This window comes from Cyclopterus lumpus, chromosome 12, assembly GCF_009769545.1.
Source record: "Cyclopterus lumpus isolate fCycLum1 chromosome 12, fCycLum1.pri, whole genome shotgun sequence".
In the NCBI taxonomy this organism is placed as follows: domain Eukaryota; kingdom Metazoa; phylum Chordata; class Actinopteri; order Perciformes; family Cyclopteridae; genus Cyclopterus; species Cyclopterus lumpus.
The window spans coordinates 3871772-3891135 of NC_046977.1; the positions used below are offsets into that span (position 1 = coordinate 3871772).

Here is a 19364-nt window from a genome sequence, read left to right on the forward strand (position 1 = left end):
TTCATCTTTTATATATTTTCCAGGTGAGAAAAACATTTATTACATATTCCTTTATGTGTACTGATATCAATATTTTGGCTTTTTTTTTTTTTTTTTTTTAAATCAGTGTGTTTGTAATGTAGAATATACAAAATAATAATTTTACAAACTTCTGCAACATGTGGGAAATTATTGATGTTTCACACGAGTGAAGGAATTAAAAAAGAAAAGAAAAAGACAAGCAGGGGATTGAAGTACAACTCCTGAACTCCTTTCTTGTTTCCAGCAACCCAAAAATAACCTCACCCTGTCTCACACCCTGTCTCACACCCTGTCTCACACCCTGTCTCACACCCTGTCTCACACCCAGCCCAGCCTGCAGGGCACCGCGAGTTAAAAGGTCATAGAGTCATTAAATCTCAGGGTGTTCTCCGTCTCTAAGAGCTGCCAGACACGGCATGTAAATATTTACAGCCGTCTCTTCTGGGATCCCAGAGTGAGGAGTCTGAGGCGGTGAGCTTCAGGCTCCTTTCGGGAGGTCTTTCTGCCTCATGTTCGTTATCCTCTCTTCAGCCCGATGAAGCAGAAATAACATGCAACACATTCAAGCTACGCGTGCAGACAAGTTAAAGGGCAAAGCGGCGCCCCAAGCTGGTAATTAGAAATGATAAACGGAGGAGCTACAAAATCAAATAGGTGTGAGACAATAAGAGTACTTATTTATTTATTTTAAACAGAAATACAGTGAAATAAATGATTAAAGCTACTAGGAACTTTCATTTTTGTGTTGGTTTTGCTGCCCCCAGTGGACGAAAGTGGTAGTGTCCCTTTAGAAAACCTCTAATTTAAGTGAAATCTGACGGAAAAAATTCTGGTGCAAGACCACAAAGAGAGTGAAAGACTACAAAGGCATTTAAAGGAATAGTTTGTGGTCCTCCAGAGCTCTGATTTATGACTTGTAGCAAACCAGCGAAAGGGAACTAACTTGTGCACGCTCGAGGGTAAAATGGGTGTTTATAATTTGGAATATTAATAACGTAAATATAACCCTTTCAGAATGCAGTTTCCTCTGACAGCTGTGCAGCAACAAGCGGTTATTTTCAGCCCGGCCGATGCTTCAACATCTGCGCACGTCCTTTAAATACTTTCAGGCAACATATTCAGACCCATGCAGCTCCTTCCCCCGTCCACCTTGGCTCAGGTATGTCGATGCATGACTGTGGTAATCACTCCGCTTCATTAACCTCCTCCAATCTATCATCTGACCTTCATCGTGCAAAGAGCCGTTAGCAAGAGTGTAAATTATGATTATGATGAGGATGAAAAGTGGACTGCTGCTCCTGGCAACGCCCATCCCATCACAGTGGACACAGCAGGGGGCAAGAAATCTAAGGTTTTTTTGGGGGGTGTCGGCTCTCCTGTGTTTATGAATCTATTGAAGACAAATTGCACCCACCGAGAGTCCATTAAAGTTGGAGGATTCAGGATAGGCAGATTCTTTTTAATATTTGCATCTTTTCGGTAGACCCTCCTCGTAAAGGATCGATTTAGAGCATATTAGGGAAGTTCAGCAGCCTGTTAGCTTAGCATAAATGCTAGATGCGTGACGAAGCTCCTTCGAGTGCACCGAAAAAGACGATAAATAACATTTCCATTGGAGTTCCCCCTAAAAACTAATTATCAGTGTGGTTTTAAAATGATTCACCAAACACAATAGTTCCCGGTTATTCTCATATTTACATCACAACAAATAATAATAAATAAAACACTTCAAATCAAAGACCCAGGGGAAGTTTAATCGTTGTAACCGTCATGAGTAATTACATCACTTTTACAGACATGAAGAGACATCCCATAGAATTGAGGTCCGCCACACCGAAGTCCCATTTGGTCGTCGAAGCGTCGGCGACCACGACGACAAAAAAAAAAACAACCGTTGATGGAAGGCGTGAGTCAGCGAGCTCCCGTTGCGTAGGCCGCGGTAACCACGGCGAGCGTGTCGGCTCTCACGCATAGCTACAGTACGTGCTGCAACACAAACACACGCGTGGGCGGGGACGCCAAAGCAATTAACCGCGCTCCAGTTGCTTAACCTGGGCCTCCGCTGTGAGCCGTGCACGTCGCTGTGAGCCGTGCACGCCGCTGTGAGCCGTGCACGCCGCTCACAGCGTGCACGGCTCACAGCGGCGTGCACGGCAGTCCAGTGTCTCTTTGACCAGAAGATTGCACACAGATTTGTCTTTTTTTTCTCTAAAAAAAAAAAAAAAAAGGATCTGAACATATCTCTCACTCTCACTCTCTCACTCACACACACACACACACACACACACACACACACACACACACACACACACACACACACACACACACACACACACACACACACACACACACACACACACACACACACACACACACACACACACGTATTGTCAGTGTCCTCTCTGGTAAGATACACTCTGGTGCAAAGAATACAAAAAATAAAAACAACATAATAAAAACAAGTTTTCTTTCTTAAAAAAACAAATACAGGTCTGGAATAGAAGAGGAGTCGATGTGTGAGGAACGTTTCAAGTGGAAGGAGAAGCTTTGCTTAAAGATGGCCGCCTTTTCGTGTAGTATTTTACGGCTTTCGGGAGCTTCAGGACGGCTATCCGAGGGTCGTGATGATCTCCGTGTGTTTTCATGTTTTCATCGACAAGGAGCTTCACTTCCTGCCGGCTTCACGTTACATGAAACAACAATGGCTTTAAACTTGAAGCTGCCATTATCTTTTTATTTATTGAGAATATAGTGTAATGTGAAAGTGTTGTGAAGCTACAGAGAAATATCACGTGAATCTACTGTATTCCAAAAAGGTAGGATTATACTACGTTGTCATATTTCTCAGCGTTTCAGCTTATAATTTGCTTTATTTTTAGACTATATTTCAGATCTCGATGCCTGAATGCCGCTACAAAAAAAAGAAAAGAAAAGCGAAATAAGGAATCAGAAGAATACAGAATACCACATGGCAGCTAAATATTAAACTCAGTTTTCTTTCTTATTTAAATTAATTTGGCATTGCAAATTAATTTTTAAAAAAAATATGTTCCATTCACTCTCATAAATGGATAACTAATAATAATTTAACTTAATACAACAATATTTTTTTTTTTTAAGTTTTCTAGTTTGGGCTTTTCAAAATCTGTATTTATTATTATTAATATTAACAGAAAAACGCAGTCACACTTGACATTCTTGTTATCTTGCGTGTGTGTCGCTCACACACACACACACACACACACACACGCGCGATGCTTTAATGGCTTATAACGTGTTGAAAGATATTGCAGAACATTTCAGTTGAAATGTGATTCATCTCCAGTGAGATAGAAGAGGAAGCGGTTTATTCAGATAAGCGTCGGCCGGTTCATCGATGATGCTGCAAAGATACAATTATTATATTTAAAGAAGATCAACTACTTCAAATAAAATATTTTTTTTTAGGACTTCTTGTTTATCCGCCCGATCTGAATTTAATCTCTTCTTTGACACGAAGGCGTCGCGGGATCGTTATGATGATCGCTTCATTTGTGGCTGGAGTCGTTTCCTAAATACAATAAAAAAAAAAAAATGCAATCTTCAACAACAACAACAAAAAAAGGCAGTTTGCATTCGCACAAATATTTTTTTACAAGCAAATGGCTCACAATAAAGATATTACGCTGAAATAAAATATATATATATAAATTAAACAGTAACCATGAATGACCTCTACTGTCGTGTGGATTTGTGCGTGTGGTGCTAATTATTTGTGATAAAAAGTCAAGGTTATTTCTTTCCTTTCTGAACGATTACACGGTGAGAATAGCGCCCTCTCTTTGTTTACACAGGTACTGCACTCGTGGGAATTAAAAAAAAACTTATTAGGAAAAGCCTGTTCTAATATTGTGTTGCACAATATCATCCGTTTGACAAATGATGCACCAGGATGTGTACTTTGGTCTTTTTTTTTTTTTTTTTTCAACCGTAACCTTATTTTCCCATATTATGGAATGGAGTATTGGTATAATAATAATAATAATAATAATAATAACATTGTGAAGAGAAATACAAAAGAAAAGTCTTTACCTTTTTGCTCAGTTTGTAATTGTGACTTTTAGAGGACGTTCACGACGGTCCAATCGGATTTCACTCCGACACCGAACCAGTTTAAAAAAATAACGATCCGTCCTCTCAGTCAATTAGGGATTTAAAAAATAAACACCAACAAGTTCAACCAAACAAAAAGACTTCCATTCCTGAGGCCTCGGGTTACACTGCGTATATTTAAGGTTGTGGGTGTGGCCTCTCGCTCGACGTCCGAACGCGTAAACAAAAACAACAGAAAAAAGAGGGTTTTGGTCGAGGAAGAAAAGCTGTAAACCCAAAACATCACACGGCGGCGGCGCCGCTCTCCTCCTCCTCCGCCGTCGCCACGGAAACAACCACAGCTAAGCCCCAGAGATGTGACACACACACAACGTTTTTTAACACCTTAACGTTTAAGGATCAGAGTTATTCAATAAATAAATAAACTACGTGATATTTAAGTACCGGTTCGGCCCCCTCGTGCGCTGCTACGTTTACAAAGTGCTGGCGGCTCGAGGGGCTTCTTCACCGAGGTGACAAGTCCTTCGGCTTTCCTGCGAGGGCAGGAGTGGAACAAAAAAGGGGGAATCAGAAGACCTGAAAAAGAAGAAAAAAAAAAGTTGAGCTCAAACGGCCTGGATTGGATTCACAGCGGTTTACTTGGCCCTCGGTGCTCTCTTACTCTCGGCCAACCGGAAAGGAATTCCTGAGCTCGTGTGGTTGACTTCCATGTATTTAAATGATTTGCGTGAAGGTCTGTGCACGGGAATGTGGGCGTCTTGTGAGGGATTCTCCCACAACGAGTATACATTCCTACCTCTCTCTCTCTCTCTCTCGCTCTCTCTCTCAAAGCGCTCTGGTTTCGGCCTCGATCTTCCTCTCCCCGTGGAGGCCGTCCGGGTTGGCCGGAGCCACGGTTTGTCTCACGGCGATCTCGGGGCCTCCGGCGTAAATACCCAACAAGTACTGCCACGTCTCCTCCGAGATCTGACCGTAGTCGGCCCCTGAGGAGGAGGCGGGACAAACGCACATCAAATAGTTTATTACCTGTTTTTTTTTTTTTTTCCTCTTTCTTATTTACATTTCGTGGCGAGGTTCACCTTGCTTGAGTTGTACGTGGCCTCCTTTCATCGCACCGATCCTGCTGTTGTCGATGGGGCCGGGCGGCTCTGGGGGAACAAAGGGAACATTCGCCTGTAAAGACGGGGAACGGCGATGGAGTGTAAAAAAAAAAAAAAAGCAGCGCCGGTCGTACCGTTGTCTTTGCCCTTCACGAAGCCCTCCCACTCCCTGAACCACTGCATGCTGATGCACAGGATCACCGCGGGAGCCTCTTCGGCCTGGAACTCTTTGTTCAGCTGCGGAGACGAGAGAGAGAGAGGAGAGAGAGCGGCTCGTTCAGCATCCGAAGCCGAGCGTGCAGACGCGTCGGCGCCACCGGAGAGAACCCGTTTACCTTGATGAAGGTGTCGATTTCTGTTTTCCTGCGTTTAGCCAGAGCTTCGATCTCCACCTGGCAGATGGCACACGTGTACAGGTGGTTCACCGCGGGGCCGCCCCCGAAGCTGAGGACGGAAACGCCCACTTTTATTAGAAAAGGCACTTGTGAAGCAATACGGGAAAAAAAAACAGAGAAACCAGACTTGAAAGGGTTAATGTATTCGTTCACTTTCATATTCACTCTCCTTTTAGCTCTATTTTGGCCTCCTGAGGGAAATATCCGTCTCTTCAGCTGCAAGGAGCTTATTAATATGATGTTTGGAGTTGAAGGTAACGGAGGTTATAGAGTTTTTGGTTTTTTTTTTGCACGATAAAACATAAAAAATGAGCTAAAATACGCAACAACGTCGGTGTGATCGTTTTCTGTAGGGTTTCTCACTCCATATGGAAATATTAATGAGTCGCACATTCAAAATTGAATTGCATATTTACCTGTTGAAGAGGTAGTCCCACACGTTCTGGGGAACGATCACCACCAGGTCATCTATGTAGTGGTATTTATGAGGAGGGATCCCTGGGCACAGATAACAATGGACTGAAGTTAAAGCACACATTGTTTGACCTGTTCAGGCCTGTACTGGAAACCAGTAAGAAGGCCAACGGCACACTGGACTTCTTTCTCCTCCTACACAGAATGTAAAACAGCCGGTCAAATAAATGTGTCAGTAGCAACAGGGATGTGTGACTTGAACTGTTTTAAAAAGCCTCAAATAGCTCATGATCAACAACCGTGAGTTTATTTAATTTGTATTAAAAAGGACTCTTTTTGAGTTTTAGATGGTCAGAATGAACATAAGGAACCCCCAAAAACAAGTGACCTTTACTCCCTAATCGTAGTCAAGTTCCAAAAACACTGCATCTCCCATAATGCAACTCAACGGCATCTCCCTCATCGGCTTTGAACCGCGTACGCTCTCGCCCACGCACCTCCGTGCCGACACAGGAACGTGTGGTTGCCGATGGGCCCCGGCTCGGCGAAGGTGTTGAACTTGTTCAGCCATTCCCTGGAGATGTAGAACTGCAGCAGGCTGGGCTCCCTGGCGTTGGCCAGAGCCACGACCTTCTGCCTCTCCCTCACCGACTCGTCGCTGCTTTTCCTGCGCGGGAGGACGACGACAACAAAGTGTTGGTCGTGGAACAGGTTCGGTACGAGCGTCGGACCGAACCTGTAGGACGCGCCTACCTGTAGAACAACACGTAGGCCTCTGCATTCTGCACCACCGTCTCGTGGACCTCCGTCACATACTGGTCGTCGAACTCATACCACTGGCCGTTGATCACGTTCTGGCAGTACGCGATGTAGTGCCCGCCTGCAGGGAGAAAAAAGAAAGCAACGGATATTTAAACCTGTTCCCGGATCTCTGAAAATGAGTTCAAATGGACGTTTTAATTGCCGTCTCGTACTTCCTGCCGTGCCGTGGTGACATATGACGGACAGCAGGTCGTACGTGGTGACTTGTGACGGGCTGTCTTTGGCCAGGAAAGGCCGCATGTCGAGGCCCTCCAGCGGGAAGGACACGTGGCTGCTGATCTTGAAGGAGTACATGACCTCGTGCCGGAAGCGCTTCAGGTGGACGCACAGGATCTAACACAAACACACACGGCTCGTTTTACGAACGCCGGGCCGCGACGCGACACACTCAAACGTGTTATCGGCAGCAAGAAGGTACATCAAGATAAAAAAGAAAGGAAATAAATGTGTACCTCCGGAAGTCTAAGTACTTTGCAATATTTGACACCATTTCTCAACCTGTAGAAAACAAAATACTGTGTAAAAAAAGACTAAATGAAGAATGTCCTCAAATTTTTATGCGTTTTGCCCAGTTGTGGGTCGCGTCTTCCGCCTGGACTTACGAAACATACTCACTTTTTACACCTCTCACAGCTGTACATGTTGTCCCCTGCAACAACAAAGACAATACAAATGTACATTTATAAATACATGTTCTCATCCATCTAGATGATTAGCACAACGTAGCACCGGTTTACCTTTGAGTTCATCTGCGGCGAAGAAGGCAGCGAGGCAGTCCTCCAGCGTCACCATGGGCCCCCAGAACCAGGTGGGGATACATGAGACGACGAACCTGTTCAAAGAGACATCATCGTAATCACCTGTGGCCCCCTCGCGGAGCTCATGCCGACTAAATGAGCTTCACGTGACCCCAAAAAGAAGCGCTGCCTGGAGCGCCATCAGAGGGTCTTTAAGACCCTCCAGCAGCATTGAACCACACACACATGTTTAAACATGAGTCTAACAGGGGCTTATTGTCACTGTGCAACAGAAAGGGATTCATCATTGAGGTGAATCAGCTGGGCATCTCTTGTGACTAGCAGCATTCTGCAGATCCACCTCCCAATGCAAGTCAAGAAGTGCACTAAACAAGACCAGGACCCAGACATCGCCTCCGCAGATCCAGCAAAGCCCTCTCTAAACCCGCGTGCCCTCATCTTCTGTGTTGATTATTTGTTTACAGTGTGAAGAGACTTTTCTTGGAAGCCTCTCGGTGTTTGATTTCAATTTCCAGAGACGTGAATTATTTTCTTTTTCAAATCAAGTGAGCGTGACTCGCTTAAAAAAAGAAGAAAGAAAAACAACTCGTGAGGAACTCCCCTCAATAAGTCAGAACTTGTTAAGCAGAATCTTTAAAGTTTGCATCTAAACACAAGAGTCAGAATAATAAAAACACGACTCGTGCCCTTTCCTCCGCGGCCCACTGACCGGCGGATGGAGTCCATGATGAAGGTGACCCAGCCCTGCGAGCCGTAGATGTCGGGGCTCACGCCCGTCTTGACGGGGAGGTTCTGGTGGATGGAGGCGTGGAGCTTGGCCAAGTCCTCTTTACCGGGAATGGGGAGGGACAAGTCTTGGAAGGTTTCCACCGTCGTAGAGACCTGACACACATTCAGAGAGAGAGACAGCTTTAATACATGTTTACATCATGTAAATAGAGGGGTATCGAAACAAATCAACAGAAAAAAACAATAATCTCATCTAAGGAAACTTTCAAATGTGAATTGTTTTTTTGGTTTCTTTCTAATCACAAACAAAAAAACCGCAGAAATGACTCAATTACACAGGACGTGCTTTCAGACTCAACACGTAGCGCCCCCTGGTGTCTGCACGGAGCACCGCTCACCCTGTCGCAGGTCAAACACTGAACCAGGCTGAGGATGGAGCCGTCGAAGATGTCCGAGATCACGCTGCGGTAGTGAGGCTGTTTCTTCTTCCGGGCACCGAGCTGCAGCTGAGCTGAACAGATTCACGACGGAGAGGAGAAATATATTAGAGGAACGACGTCGTCTGACTTGAACATGAAAACAAGAGGCCTGCTGCGTATGTAAAACCTTAGAAACCACATTCACGTGGCTCTAATGCGTCTCTCGAGGCTCCTAAAGTGAGTCCCAGGGTTAAAGGACCGGAACTCCCCGAGTGTCGGCAGAGTGAACTCTGGGATGTTTCCTTACCTTTCTTGAAGGCGTACGCGGGCCCTGCACAGCGGAGGGGGCTGGAGCGAGGTGGACTGGAGGACATTTTGGGATGCAGCTCCTGAAGGGTTCGCACAGGACTGCAGGGAGTGGACTGGGGCTGGTTCATCGACGCTTCGTTGTCCGGCTCTAGGAAGGAAGAAGAGAAGCACATCAAACCGGTTTGATGCCAACGAGTCGCACGCCGGGGATGTTAAACATGAAGAATCCACTTTCTTAATCCTGCTGGCCTACCGGAGGAGCTGCTGCTGTGCTCTTGCCCCGTCTCCGATAACTGGTTGTCCTCTTGGCTTTGGACCTCGGTGTTCGCGGCGGCGGTCGGCGTCACCTCCTCTTCCTCTCTCCTCTCGGGAACCGCCTCCTCGACCGCCGTGTCGACATCGGCGTCCTCGTCCATCTCTTGCGAGCCTCCGTGGAGCGGCGAGCCGGACACCCTCCTTTCCTTCAGCCTCTCCTTCTCCGAGATCACCGCGCCGGTGCCGACGTCCGCCGCCCCTCCTGCCGGCGACCTGACCCCGTCGCACACGTCCTGCGGCAGCGGCACGCCGTCGCTCGCCGCGCCTCCCTCCCCGCGGTCGCTGCTGGAGCCGGAGTCGCAGGACAGGAATTCCTCCTCGGACTGCGAGCGGTCTCCGTCTCTCACCTCCTCCCCGTCGCTGCCCTCCCGGCTCAGGCTGCATTCGGTCAGAGGCTCCTTCAGCTCTTCGTGTAACTGGTCCATCAGACAGCGCAGGAACTCCTGCGTGTCCTGCAGCGAGCAGAGCACATGGCATTCACCCAAGAGGAGGACGCACGATGCACAGAGACGGGAGCTTCGCAGGGTAAAAAGGACTATTTCAAAACAGCAGCATGGAAAGAGGGGTGTGGGACTCATGTTGTGTATATTGGTGAGAAGTGGTACAAAGATAAGCCGTAGCATACCCATAACAAACAGGAAACACGCATTCATATTTCAGAGGCTTTTTCGATCCAACATTCAACTAAATGAGACACTTCCCACAATCAAACATGCACTGAGCCTCAATAAATCAAGAAAACATAGAAGATTCAATGTCTTACAAAGAATCAGACAGGGTTTTAATTTGTGATTTCTTTCTTTCTTCCACAGAGTCAGACAAAGGTCACAGATGCTTTTTGTTTTTTACATTTCTGCATATAGTTTGATGGGATGTACTGGATGTCTATTGGATCACGTAGTCCCTCTAAAAATAAAAAGAGCAGCTCGACATTTTGGGAAAATGCACTTGTTTTGCTTTCTCGTCGAGAGTTAGAAGAGAAGATCCAAACAAAATACACGGCGACAGCCGGGAGAAGGTTACCTTGCTGTAGCATAAGCACTGGAACAGTCTCCAGCTAAAGCTCCAGCGTTCAAGATAAGCTAAGCTAACTGCTTCAGTGCATTAAAGCAACAAAGTATTCGTTTAAGAAATACAATATAAAGCCTCTCTAAGAGGTTGAGCTGGACTAACACAACAACAACAAAAGGTATTTACACTCTCCTACATTTACTCTCCTACTGTTTACTACATGGAGAGTTATGAAAGCATCTATGACTTTGTCTGGTCCTAAGAATGTAAGAAGAATACTAAAATCACCCCCAAATCCTATTATCGGTTATCAATAACACATTGTCATTCGTGGGTAATGAGTGAAGAACAACACCGTGTCAAGCTGTCGAGTGATGCCAGGTGTAGTTACCTGCTGGGTGCTTGCCCCTACCTGCTGAGCGTAACCACGGAACATGGGGTTTACTAGTTTGATGCCATGAGACAGACTGGTAGGCACGACATAGCTGGGCCTGGGAGGGGAGCCGCCATGACACGTTAGTTTAATATGTATAATGACCCACTCGTATTGCTGCATTCTGTCGCTTGTCTGAAGTATTATTATGTAATCGTTATGTGTTTATTACCGTTTTTTATGCCAGAGTTCTGAGATGAGTTTCTGGTAGCTCCGACAGAGAGCGGGCTTCTTATCGGTGCGGACCAGTCCGCTGCAGTCCAGGAAGAACTGAGTGAGAGGAGGACTGGTGAGGAAAGGGATGGGGAAAGAAATAACATCAATAACAACAAACGGTTTTAACTCAAACGGTAAACAACTCCACGAACACAGACACAGGAAACGTTGCATCCTTGGCGAATGGGCGACGGGTCAAATGCAGCGACAAGGGAGTGACCTCACCAGTTCGACAGGGCTTGAAGGGCCGCGTTCATGTAGCAGGAGTTTCCGATATTTTTCATTCCTGTCAAGCCTACAAACAGGAGAACAAGAGCCGCACTGTGATCCTTAAAAATAAACGTCGCCGCGACAAAATGGAGAAATCTAAAATGTGTTACAGTAGCCTTGTTGTACCTCTGGGTTTAAGCTCGTCCTCCTCGGACTCGGAACCTTCTTCTTCTGCCACCGCGATCGGTACTCCTTTTAGTGGGTGAGCTAGTGTCGGAGGAGCTGCTTCCTGTGAACAAGATGAATAGATACTATGAATAAGAAGGTGAGCTAGGAACCGCTTTCTTCATTTTAAAGTCAAGGGACCGATCGGGAAGGCGAAGTCGTACCTGCTCCGTGGCTTTACAGTGGTGGTGGGGGGCAGCGGGTCCCGGCAGCAGAGCGGGCCTGTGCTCCAGGAACACCTCCCGCTCACACACGTAACACCAGATCCTGAACGTCGTGAGGTTCACAGTCAGGTTGTGCTTCTTCGTCTGCGGGGGGAACGCACCGGAAAGGTTTCTCTCTCGTCACCGAACGCCGAAGGAGGTAAGCGGACAGGTGTGTTTTGTGTGTGAGGGTTACCTGTGCATGCAGCGTGCTGTGGTCAGAGAAGGACTCTCCGCAACCGACATACGGGCAGTCGCTCTACAGAGCAGAGACACCGTGTCAGACGCTGCATCAAAGTGTTTACCTTTCTATCTATTTGACTCGGCTTAAACTATAAATTAATTTCACGCAAGATATAAAACGTTGGCTTAACTTCCTGAGTTTATATAATAATACTTGTGCCCCACATGATCATTTATTATTAAGCAGTCAACCTCGCCTTCTTATCTATAATTCAGAAGTAGTTGCGCTTGCAGTTGTCATCATTTACACAATTACACTTGTACGGACACAGATTTAAAACATTATTTTTTTTTTACAGGGTTTTAAAAGACACTACCTGCAGACAGGCCCACAGGTTTGGGCCTCCAGCTCCACACGACTGGCACGTTCCCTGCAGCATGAATCAAATAGAAAGGATCAGAAGAAAATGCACAAACACGTTGGTTCAGAAAGAGTGAGAGCCGATGCATGGGAGTGATGCATGGGAGCCGATGCATGGGAGTGATGCATGGGAGTTGGTGCATGGGAGTGATGCATGGGAGTTGGTGCATGGGAGCCGATGCATGGGAGTTGATGCATGGGAGCCGATGCATGGGTGTTACAATTATGACATTAATAAGGATGCTACAACCACCTGAAGGGACGTGTAGGTTGCACACAGAGCCAGTGACCTGGAATGGGCATCTTTTGACATTTCCAGTTAATGAATGAAAACCCACCTTGGATTTCTGCAGCAGGTCCTCCTTGGTCACCTCTCCTATGGAATCCAGGTGAGGACAAAGCTCTTGCTCGGCCATAGCTACTCACTCTCATCAGGGGGGGGAGGGGGGGCACGTCTGCTAATTTGACATGGCGGTATAACGCAACTGTGGTGATACAGATGCCAAGCTGATGGAGCCAGAGCTCGCTTTAACATCTCAACACAGACACACGATCTGCGCCTCTCGGAGTCACGCGCACCTCGTCTCTGGCTGGGGATGAACACATGAGTCAGACGCGTGTCGTCGGGTTTCAGATCATCTTTTCACTGTAAACCTCCTCACGTACAGCCATGGAGTCTAACGACAGAAAGGCCTTGTGTTTACCAACGACAGCTCAGAGAGAAGAGAACAGCGATGACAGCAGCGGTTATGAATCCCACTTGTTTAACGTTACCAACATGAGCAGTTGCCACGACGACTATCGCTATTTCTCATTCTTCTCGGAAACAATCCATTAAACTGGATGCGGGCAGGATGTCGAGGAGCCGAGCCGAGAGACGCGATGCCCCGGCACACCATCCCCAAACAACTCCCCTCCCACCCACCCCTCACATTCACAGCACGGCCCCGGCCCGACGACGCAGGGCTGGAGGAGGAGACAACGCGGAGACGTCAACCTGATGAACACCAGCCAAAAGCGATTACAATTAAATGAATCCCCGGCTTTCGTTGTTATTATTTTATGTATCTTTGTCATGCGCCTGCTGCGGGTAATTTAACAAGTAAAAACCATTCAAATAGATGGTAAAGATCCGTGTTTACGGAAGTGACGTAGCTAGTAGTGTACGTCGTTTAAATTGGCCCCCGATTACGACGGTTGGAAGAACAGCTAATTGTGGCACAAAATGAATAATATAATGACACAGTTAAATATTCATGTGTCACTGGTCTGTTTGTTTAGAGAAACGGGACTTAAAGGATATGTCGACATTTTGAGAGGAAGGTTTTTGAAGCCCTGCGGTTCCCAATCGGAGAAGATTCGTCAAAACCAGAGCCGTTTCATGAGCGGCACGTCATTTCCGTTTTTTAATTATTTTATTTTACTATTTTATTACAGCAATAAAGTTGCTCATCTGTGTTGTTAGTTTCACTGTATTAAAATGTATTTAGCTATTTTGTATTGATAATTTACGAAACAAAGAATAAAAAAATTAAAAATATTGAGCCTCTCAATAGCTACCGGAAGTTAGCAGCCTATACAACAGCGTCATAAGAGTGTTAGCTGAATCTTATCTGGAGAAGAACACGTGTTAACTCATTTAATTCAGAAAATTAAGGAAATATTTCTATTTTTCTTAAATACATAGATAAGAAAATTAAAATCATTGATGAAAGATTTACATTAATTTGCCACCAGAAAAAGCAGAGATCCAAACATGTATTTAATCTTTTAAAGACAATACATCTCCTGGGAATGATGGACTGATAAGTCCATTTTAAAAAGTCTTTGAGACATAAGCCTTATTTTTAATCGAAGAAATGAGCCAAATTAAATTGATAATTAAACCTAAAAAGGATAACTATATAATGAGTCTGTTTATTAACGATGCATTGGTCTTTGCTAAAAGGTTAAAATTGGATTGGGATCTCATTATTGATGATTAACAATCTGATTTATATCTGATTTATGAAGTATATATAATAGCATACGTTATTATTATACTATTGTAGTAATTGAAGTCATAAATTGTTGCAAAGTTTAAAAAAAAAAAACTATTATTTTTGTCCAAAATGTAGAGGAATAGAAGTATAAACAAAATGACGGAAAGTACCCCGAAATTATTATTATTATTATTATTATTATACAGTACTGTACTTCCACCGCTGAGTTACTACACAGTCAATACGACTAATGTCCCATTGAAAGTGACGTTATTTTAACACTGATCCAGAGTCAGAATCAGAATTGTAAAACCACAAAGCTGTAGCATGCGAACAAAGGTACCATCTGACTCCAGGTCGACGCCTACAAACCCACGTGACCACGACTGAAGCCTCGCGGTATTTAGGTTACCCAGAATCCCTCGGTCTTCCTTTCAGCCTGAACCGACATGGTGGGTACAGCAGATCCTTCTTCGGGAATTCTTCTAGCTGTTGTATCTGTCTGCATCCTTTGATGTGTGCGTTTTATTACACTTTAAACTGTACGCATGACTTACGTGGAGCCTGTCGGTGTATATTATCTCGATATTTCGCGTCGATGTTGTATCTTTTCGGGGGTAAAACTTGGGTGAAGTGGAACCGTTGGTTAGCCGTCCGATGCCCGTCAGATGCTAACAGCTAATATCGGCGCACACGCTCGATTTAAGAAGCACAGGCTCGTTTTTAGTCAGCATTTTCAGCCTGAATTTGACTTGCAATTACACGCCTCGGAATTTTAATTTAAAAATTGGGACTAATTGAAGTGAAACGAGACTTTTAAAATGTAGTGAGATGCTGGTGTGTGTGTAGCTGGGTGTTTAAACCCAGGAGTTGATGGGCCCGAGTATTGCTTCTTCCGGCTGAGATGGTAACGCACTGCTAGCCTCCACATCTCGCATTTAGCCCACGTTCTCCGAGTCTTTGTTAGCCTGATATTATTTCGTTTCCAAGTGCAACCCGTTAGTGATACCGTTAGTATTTATGGTCTGTGTAGCGTGGTAACCGGTGTAGACCGCAACATGCAGAGTTCTCCATTCAATGCACTGCCTTGGAGAGGTACGTGGTGTTATTAGCTTCAACTACCTGGCTTTAAACTGCTTAACTATGCATTGAGAATAGTCTTGAGTGGGATATAGTAGTTTATTTTGGACGTGGTCAACTGCCATGCTGGCATTGGGTGCTAAAGCTCATGCATGCTGGTGAGTTTGAGCACCGAAAGTAGTAGTTGTGTTAATTTGAGAGAAACGACACAAATCTGGAGCTTACATGGGCAATACTTGTGATTGCATTGGCGTTGACATCAACTATTGTGATGCTTCGTGGCTGTAGATGCATATTATTTAGGGTTCGAACCTTCTCGTGTATGTAGTTTGTGTATAATGTGTACTTTCATTAATGCGTAACGCTGTTTTTGGTGGAATTGTCCCCGTTGTATAGAAAGTGGTCTCTAGCAATGATGTATGAATTTCTTCGACTGAATCCTCTGTGTGGATCAAACTTACGAGCTTTTTAACCCTGAGCAGAGACCACAAACCTAAACAAATGTTTATTTCTCAATACCAGAAGTTAATAACTTGATGATTAATATTTTGTGTAACTTGTTTTCTTGACAGCCTAAGGGAAAGAAGGCAAAGGGGAAGAAGGTGGCTCCGGCCCCTTCCGTGGCCAAGAAATATGAGGCCAAGAAAGTGGTCAACCCCTTGTTTGAGAAGAGGCCAAAGAACTTCGGCATCGGTACGTTTCATTGGCTGTGATTCTGGGAGAACCTGTAAGGGTGCAGATGATGATAAAGAATATTTGCTATCTTAAAACCAATTTGATGACAAACTTTAATCACCAAGATCGCTGATGCACACTAATGAGAGAATGAAAATACCCCCGTTTGGTTTCAGATGCTAATTAATTGTTTTGTCCCACAGGTCAAGATATTCAGCCCAAGCGTGATCTGACCCGCTTTGTGAAATGGCCTCGCTACATCCGCCTGCAGAGGCAGCGCGCCATCCTCTACAAGCGCCTGAAGGTTCCCCCTGCAATCAACCAGTTCACCCAGGCTCTGGACCGCCAGACCGGTACGTGAGGAACGCTCTGTTGGGTCCTTATTGGTACCACGAGGGCGTTGCAGATGATGTGAAGAATATTTGCTATCTGAACAGCGTTGCTGACAACCCACCAAGATCACTGATGCAGTTCCATGAAATATTTATATATAATTTTTTTTTTTTAACCACTGTTGGGTAGTTGAATTCATATTTCCTATGTTCTCTTCAGCCACACAGCTGTTCAAGCTGGCCCACAAGTACCGACCAGAGACGAAGCAGGAGAAGAAGCAGAGGCTGCTGGCCCGCGCTGAGCAGAAGGCGGCTGGAAAGGGAGATACCCCGACCAAGAGGCCTCCTGTCCTCCGTGCAGGTGAGGTACACGTGTGTGTGTGGATGCCTTGGGAAACCCCTTTAATTTTGACTGGGTTGAACATCCCATGTTAATCATGATTTATGAGTCGCTGTGACCCGTCTCTAACTTGGCCGTATTGCAATGATGACAAGAATTTCTTCACCTGAAACACTGATGGTTTATAGCTTTTTAACCCTGAGCACTGGCTAAAATAAAATATCAATAAGATGTTTTCATGAAGGTGGTTCTGGGTAGACGTGACGGTCCTTTTCTCTGCAGGTGTGAACACCGTCACCTCTCTGGTGGAGAGCAAGAAAGCCCAGCTGGTCATCATCGCCCACGATGTGGATCCCATTGAGGTGAGATTGTCCCCGTTGTATAGAAAGTGGTCTCTAGCAATGATGTATGAATTTCTTCGACTGAATCCTCTGTGTGGATCAAACTTACGAGCTTTTTAACCCTGAGCAGAGACCACAAACCTAAATATGTCTGTCAATACGGGAAGTTAATAACTTGATGATTAAATATTAATATTTTCTCCTGTGGTTCTCCGGCTTTTCTAGCTCGTCGTCTTCTTGCCGGCTTTGTGCCGTAAGATGGGCGTCCCATACTGCATCGTCAAGGGCAAGGCTAGACTGGGCAGACTGGTGCACAGAAAGACGTGCACTTCAGTCGCCTTCACACAGACCAACCCGTAAGTTGTTTATACACTGAGATGTGTAAAAGTGACATAATATGAGATTTAGCAAGTTTCTTAACTCATCAATAATTATTTAGCCGTTTCCTCTACTGGAGGTGCATGCTCTAATCGACCATTAAAGATGACTAAAGTAATTAAAAGGGTCCTACCTAAGTACATGCATTTATCTACACCTGTTAAAAGTTTATTGTATATTGAATCAATAATTCCTCGTTACTCCACCGTGTAATATTATTAGCACTAATAAATGGCTTTGTTCTCTCCTAGTGAGGATAAGGGTGCACTTGCCAAGCTTGTGGAAGCCATCAAGACCAACTACAATGACAGATATGAGGAGGTGAGCCTTCATTTACGTTTACTACTCATTTCCTCCACATTAGTAAAACTGACTTTTGATATAAAAGAACAACGTGCACAATTTAAAAGAAACATTATTTCTCCTCCAGATCCGTCGTCACTGGGGAGGCGGCATCATGGGCCCCAAATCCACGGCTCGCATCGCTAAGCTGGAGAAGGCAAAGGCCAAAGAACTGGCCACCAAGCTTGGTTAAATTGTTTGGAATAAAAAAATGTATGTCTTAAAAGAGACTTCTTGTTTTTTTTCTTTCTATTGCGAACACTAAATATTGTATTTAGAAATTTAAACAACTGTAGATTAATCTATAGTGTCTGGGAAATGTTTGATTTTTGTCTGACTACTTTAATCCGTTCAGTATTCTTCCTGCAGCAAAAGTGATGCTGCAGATGTTTAATCTGGAGGATGTGAGAGGTTCCCCTCCGACTCGAGCTGCAGAACACTTGTTAGATTTTAGGAAGTGTCCCATCAGTTTATGGAATATTAGTTGGCATCACACGTAAAAATACAAAGGAGGTAAAGAGCCAAATTAAGTTAAAATACATTTATTCTCTCAAACATGTTTCAGGAAAACAAAATAACTTAAATTAATGCAGCCGGCTGGAGCGAAAAAGCAGAGATAGTAAATCAGCCATTTGTTTCCAAGCGCGATTTGACTTTGTGAAATGGCCTCGCTCCATCTACGAGCGTCTGAAGGTTCCCCGTCAACCAGTTCTCCCAGACTCTGGACCACCAGACAGGTACGTGAGGAACACTGTTGGGTTCTTATCGGTACCATGAGGGCGTGTTTTCATGAAGGTGGTTCTGGGTAGACGTGACGGTCCTTTTCTCTGCAGGTGTGAACACGTCACCTCTCTGGTGGAGAGCAAGAAAGCCCAGCTGGTCATCATCGCCCACGATGTGGATCCCATTGAGGTGAGATTGTCCCCGTTGTATAGAAAGTGGTCTCTAGCAATGATGTATGAATTTCTTCGACTGAATCCTCTGTGTGGATCAAACTTACGAGCTTTTTAACCCTGAGCAGAGACCACAAACCTAAATAAATGTACCGTTGTCAATACTGAAGGTTAATAACTTGATTTAAATATTAATGTTTTGCGTAACTTTTCTTGACAGCCTAAAGGAAAGAAGGTGGTCAACCCCTTGTTTGAGAAGAGGACAAAGAACTTCGGCATCGGTACGTTTCATTGGCTGTGATTCTGGGAGAACCTGTAAGGGTGCAGATGATGATAAAGAATATTTGCTATCTTAAAACCAATTTGATGACAAACTTTAATCACCAAGATCGCTGATGCACACTAATGAGAGAATGAAAATACCCCCGTTTGGTTTCAGATGCTAATTAACTGTTTTGTCCCACAGGTCAAGATATTCAGCCCTCTTTGTGAAATGGACTCGTTCATCCAGGATCTGGACCGCCAGACCAGTAAGTGAGGTCCTTATTGCAGATGATGTGAAGAATATTTGCTATCTGAACAGCTGTGCTGACATCCCACCAAGATCAGTGATGCATTTCTTAAAATATATATAGATATTGACCACTTATGGCGCTGTAGTGGAAACAATGCATGTAGCCACTGTTGGGTAGTTTAATTAATATTGTGTATGTTCTCTTCAGCCA

At 44.8% G+C, this 19364-nt stretch overlaps 2 protein-coding genes, 1 long non-coding RNA gene and 8 other non-coding genes across 15 annotated transcripts; 10 read left to right on the top strand and 1 right to left on the bottom strand.

Annotated features, from left to right (window-relative positions):
- The first annotated feature begins 2349 nt into the window (after positions 1-2349).
- Positions 2350-3732, top strand: LOC117740482. Its single transcript, XR_004610623.1, has 2 exons — positions 2350-2426; positions 2512-3732. It is a non-coding gene; the product is annotated as an uncharacterized LOC117740482 (long non-coding RNA).
- Positions 3064-13180, bottom strand: usp20 (ubiquitin specific peptidase 20). 5 transcript variants are annotated; one of them, XM_034546917.1, is made up of 25 exons: positions 13055-13180; positions 12615-12866; positions 12233-12286; positions 11869-11931; positions 11634-11777; positions 11431-11533; positions 11260-11329; positions 10991-11104; positions 10777-10876; positions 9313-9826; positions 9058-9207; positions 8730-8842; positions 8312-8484; positions 7582-7676; positions 7460-7493; positions 7297-7342; positions 6997-7177; positions 6776-6902; positions 6520-6689; positions 6025-6106; positions 5549-5657; positions 5348-5450; positions 5193-5261; positions 4910-5096; positions 3064-4689 (listed from the first exon to the last, which is right to left on the bottom strand). In XM_034546917.1, the coding sequence occupies exons 2-24, from the start codon at positions 12690-12692 to the stop codon at positions 4939-4941; spliced, it is 2850 nt and encodes a 949-aa protein (XP_034402808.1). In that variant the 5' UTR covers positions 12693-12866; positions 13055-13180; the 3' UTR covers positions 3064-4689; positions 4910-4938. The 5 variants fall into 5 exon arrangements, with proteins under 5 accessions (XP_034402808.1, XP_034402806.1, XP_034402807.1 ...); XM_034546915.1 differs by having other exon boundaries at positions 12615-12953; XM_034546916.1 differs by having other exon boundaries at positions 12615-12953; positions 13051-13180.
- Positions 13181-15490: 2310 nt separating this feature from the next.
- Positions 15491-17976, top strand: LOC117740693 (60S ribosomal protein L7a). Its single transcript, XM_034547225.1, has 8 exons — positions 15491-15496; positions 15911-16031; positions 16217-16366; positions 16566-16706; positions 16968-17047; positions 17252-17382; positions 17656-17725; positions 17835-17976. Exons 1-8 carry the CDS (start codon positions 15491-15493, stop codon positions 17937-17939), a joined length of 804 nt encoding a protein of 267 aa, XP_034403116.1. The 3' UTR covers positions 17940-17976.
- On the top strand, positions 15746-15821 carry LOC117741025. The gene has a single exon (XR_004610676.1). It is a non-coding gene; the product is annotated as a small nucleolar RNA SNORD36 (small nucleolar RNA).
- Positions 16073-16150, top strand: LOC117741012. The gene has a single exon (XR_004610665.1). It is a non-coding gene; the product is annotated as a small nucleolar RNA SNORD24 (small nucleolar RNA).
- Positions 16415-16483, top strand: LOC117741015. Its single transcript, XR_004610668.1, has one exon. It is a non-coding gene; the product is annotated as a small nucleolar RNA SNORD24 (small nucleolar RNA).
- On the top strand, positions 16825-16892 carry LOC117741011. Its single transcript, XR_004610664.1, has one exon. It is a non-coding gene; the product is annotated as a small nucleolar RNA SNORD36 (small nucleolar RNA).
- LOC117741007 lies at positions 17082-17157 on the top strand. Its single transcript, XR_004610660.1, has one exon. It is a non-coding gene; the product is annotated as a small nucleolar RNA SNORD36 (small nucleolar RNA).
- A 716-nt stretch (positions 17977-18692) lies between the features above and the next one.
- LOC117741008 lies at positions 18693-18768 on the top strand. Its single transcript, XR_004610661.1, has one exon. It is a non-coding gene; the product is annotated as a small nucleolar RNA SNORD36 (small nucleolar RNA).
- A 193-nt stretch (positions 18769-18961) lies between these two features.
- On the top strand, positions 18962-19039 carry LOC117741013. The gene has a single exon (XR_004610666.1). It is a non-coding gene; the product is annotated as a small nucleolar RNA SNORD24 (small nucleolar RNA).
- Positions 19040-19186: 147 nt separating this feature from the next.
- Positions 19187-19255, top strand: LOC117741016. Its single transcript, XR_004610669.1, has one exon. It is a non-coding gene; the product is annotated as a small nucleolar RNA SNORD24 (small nucleolar RNA).
- The last annotated feature ends 109 nt before the right edge of the window (positions 19256-19364 follow it).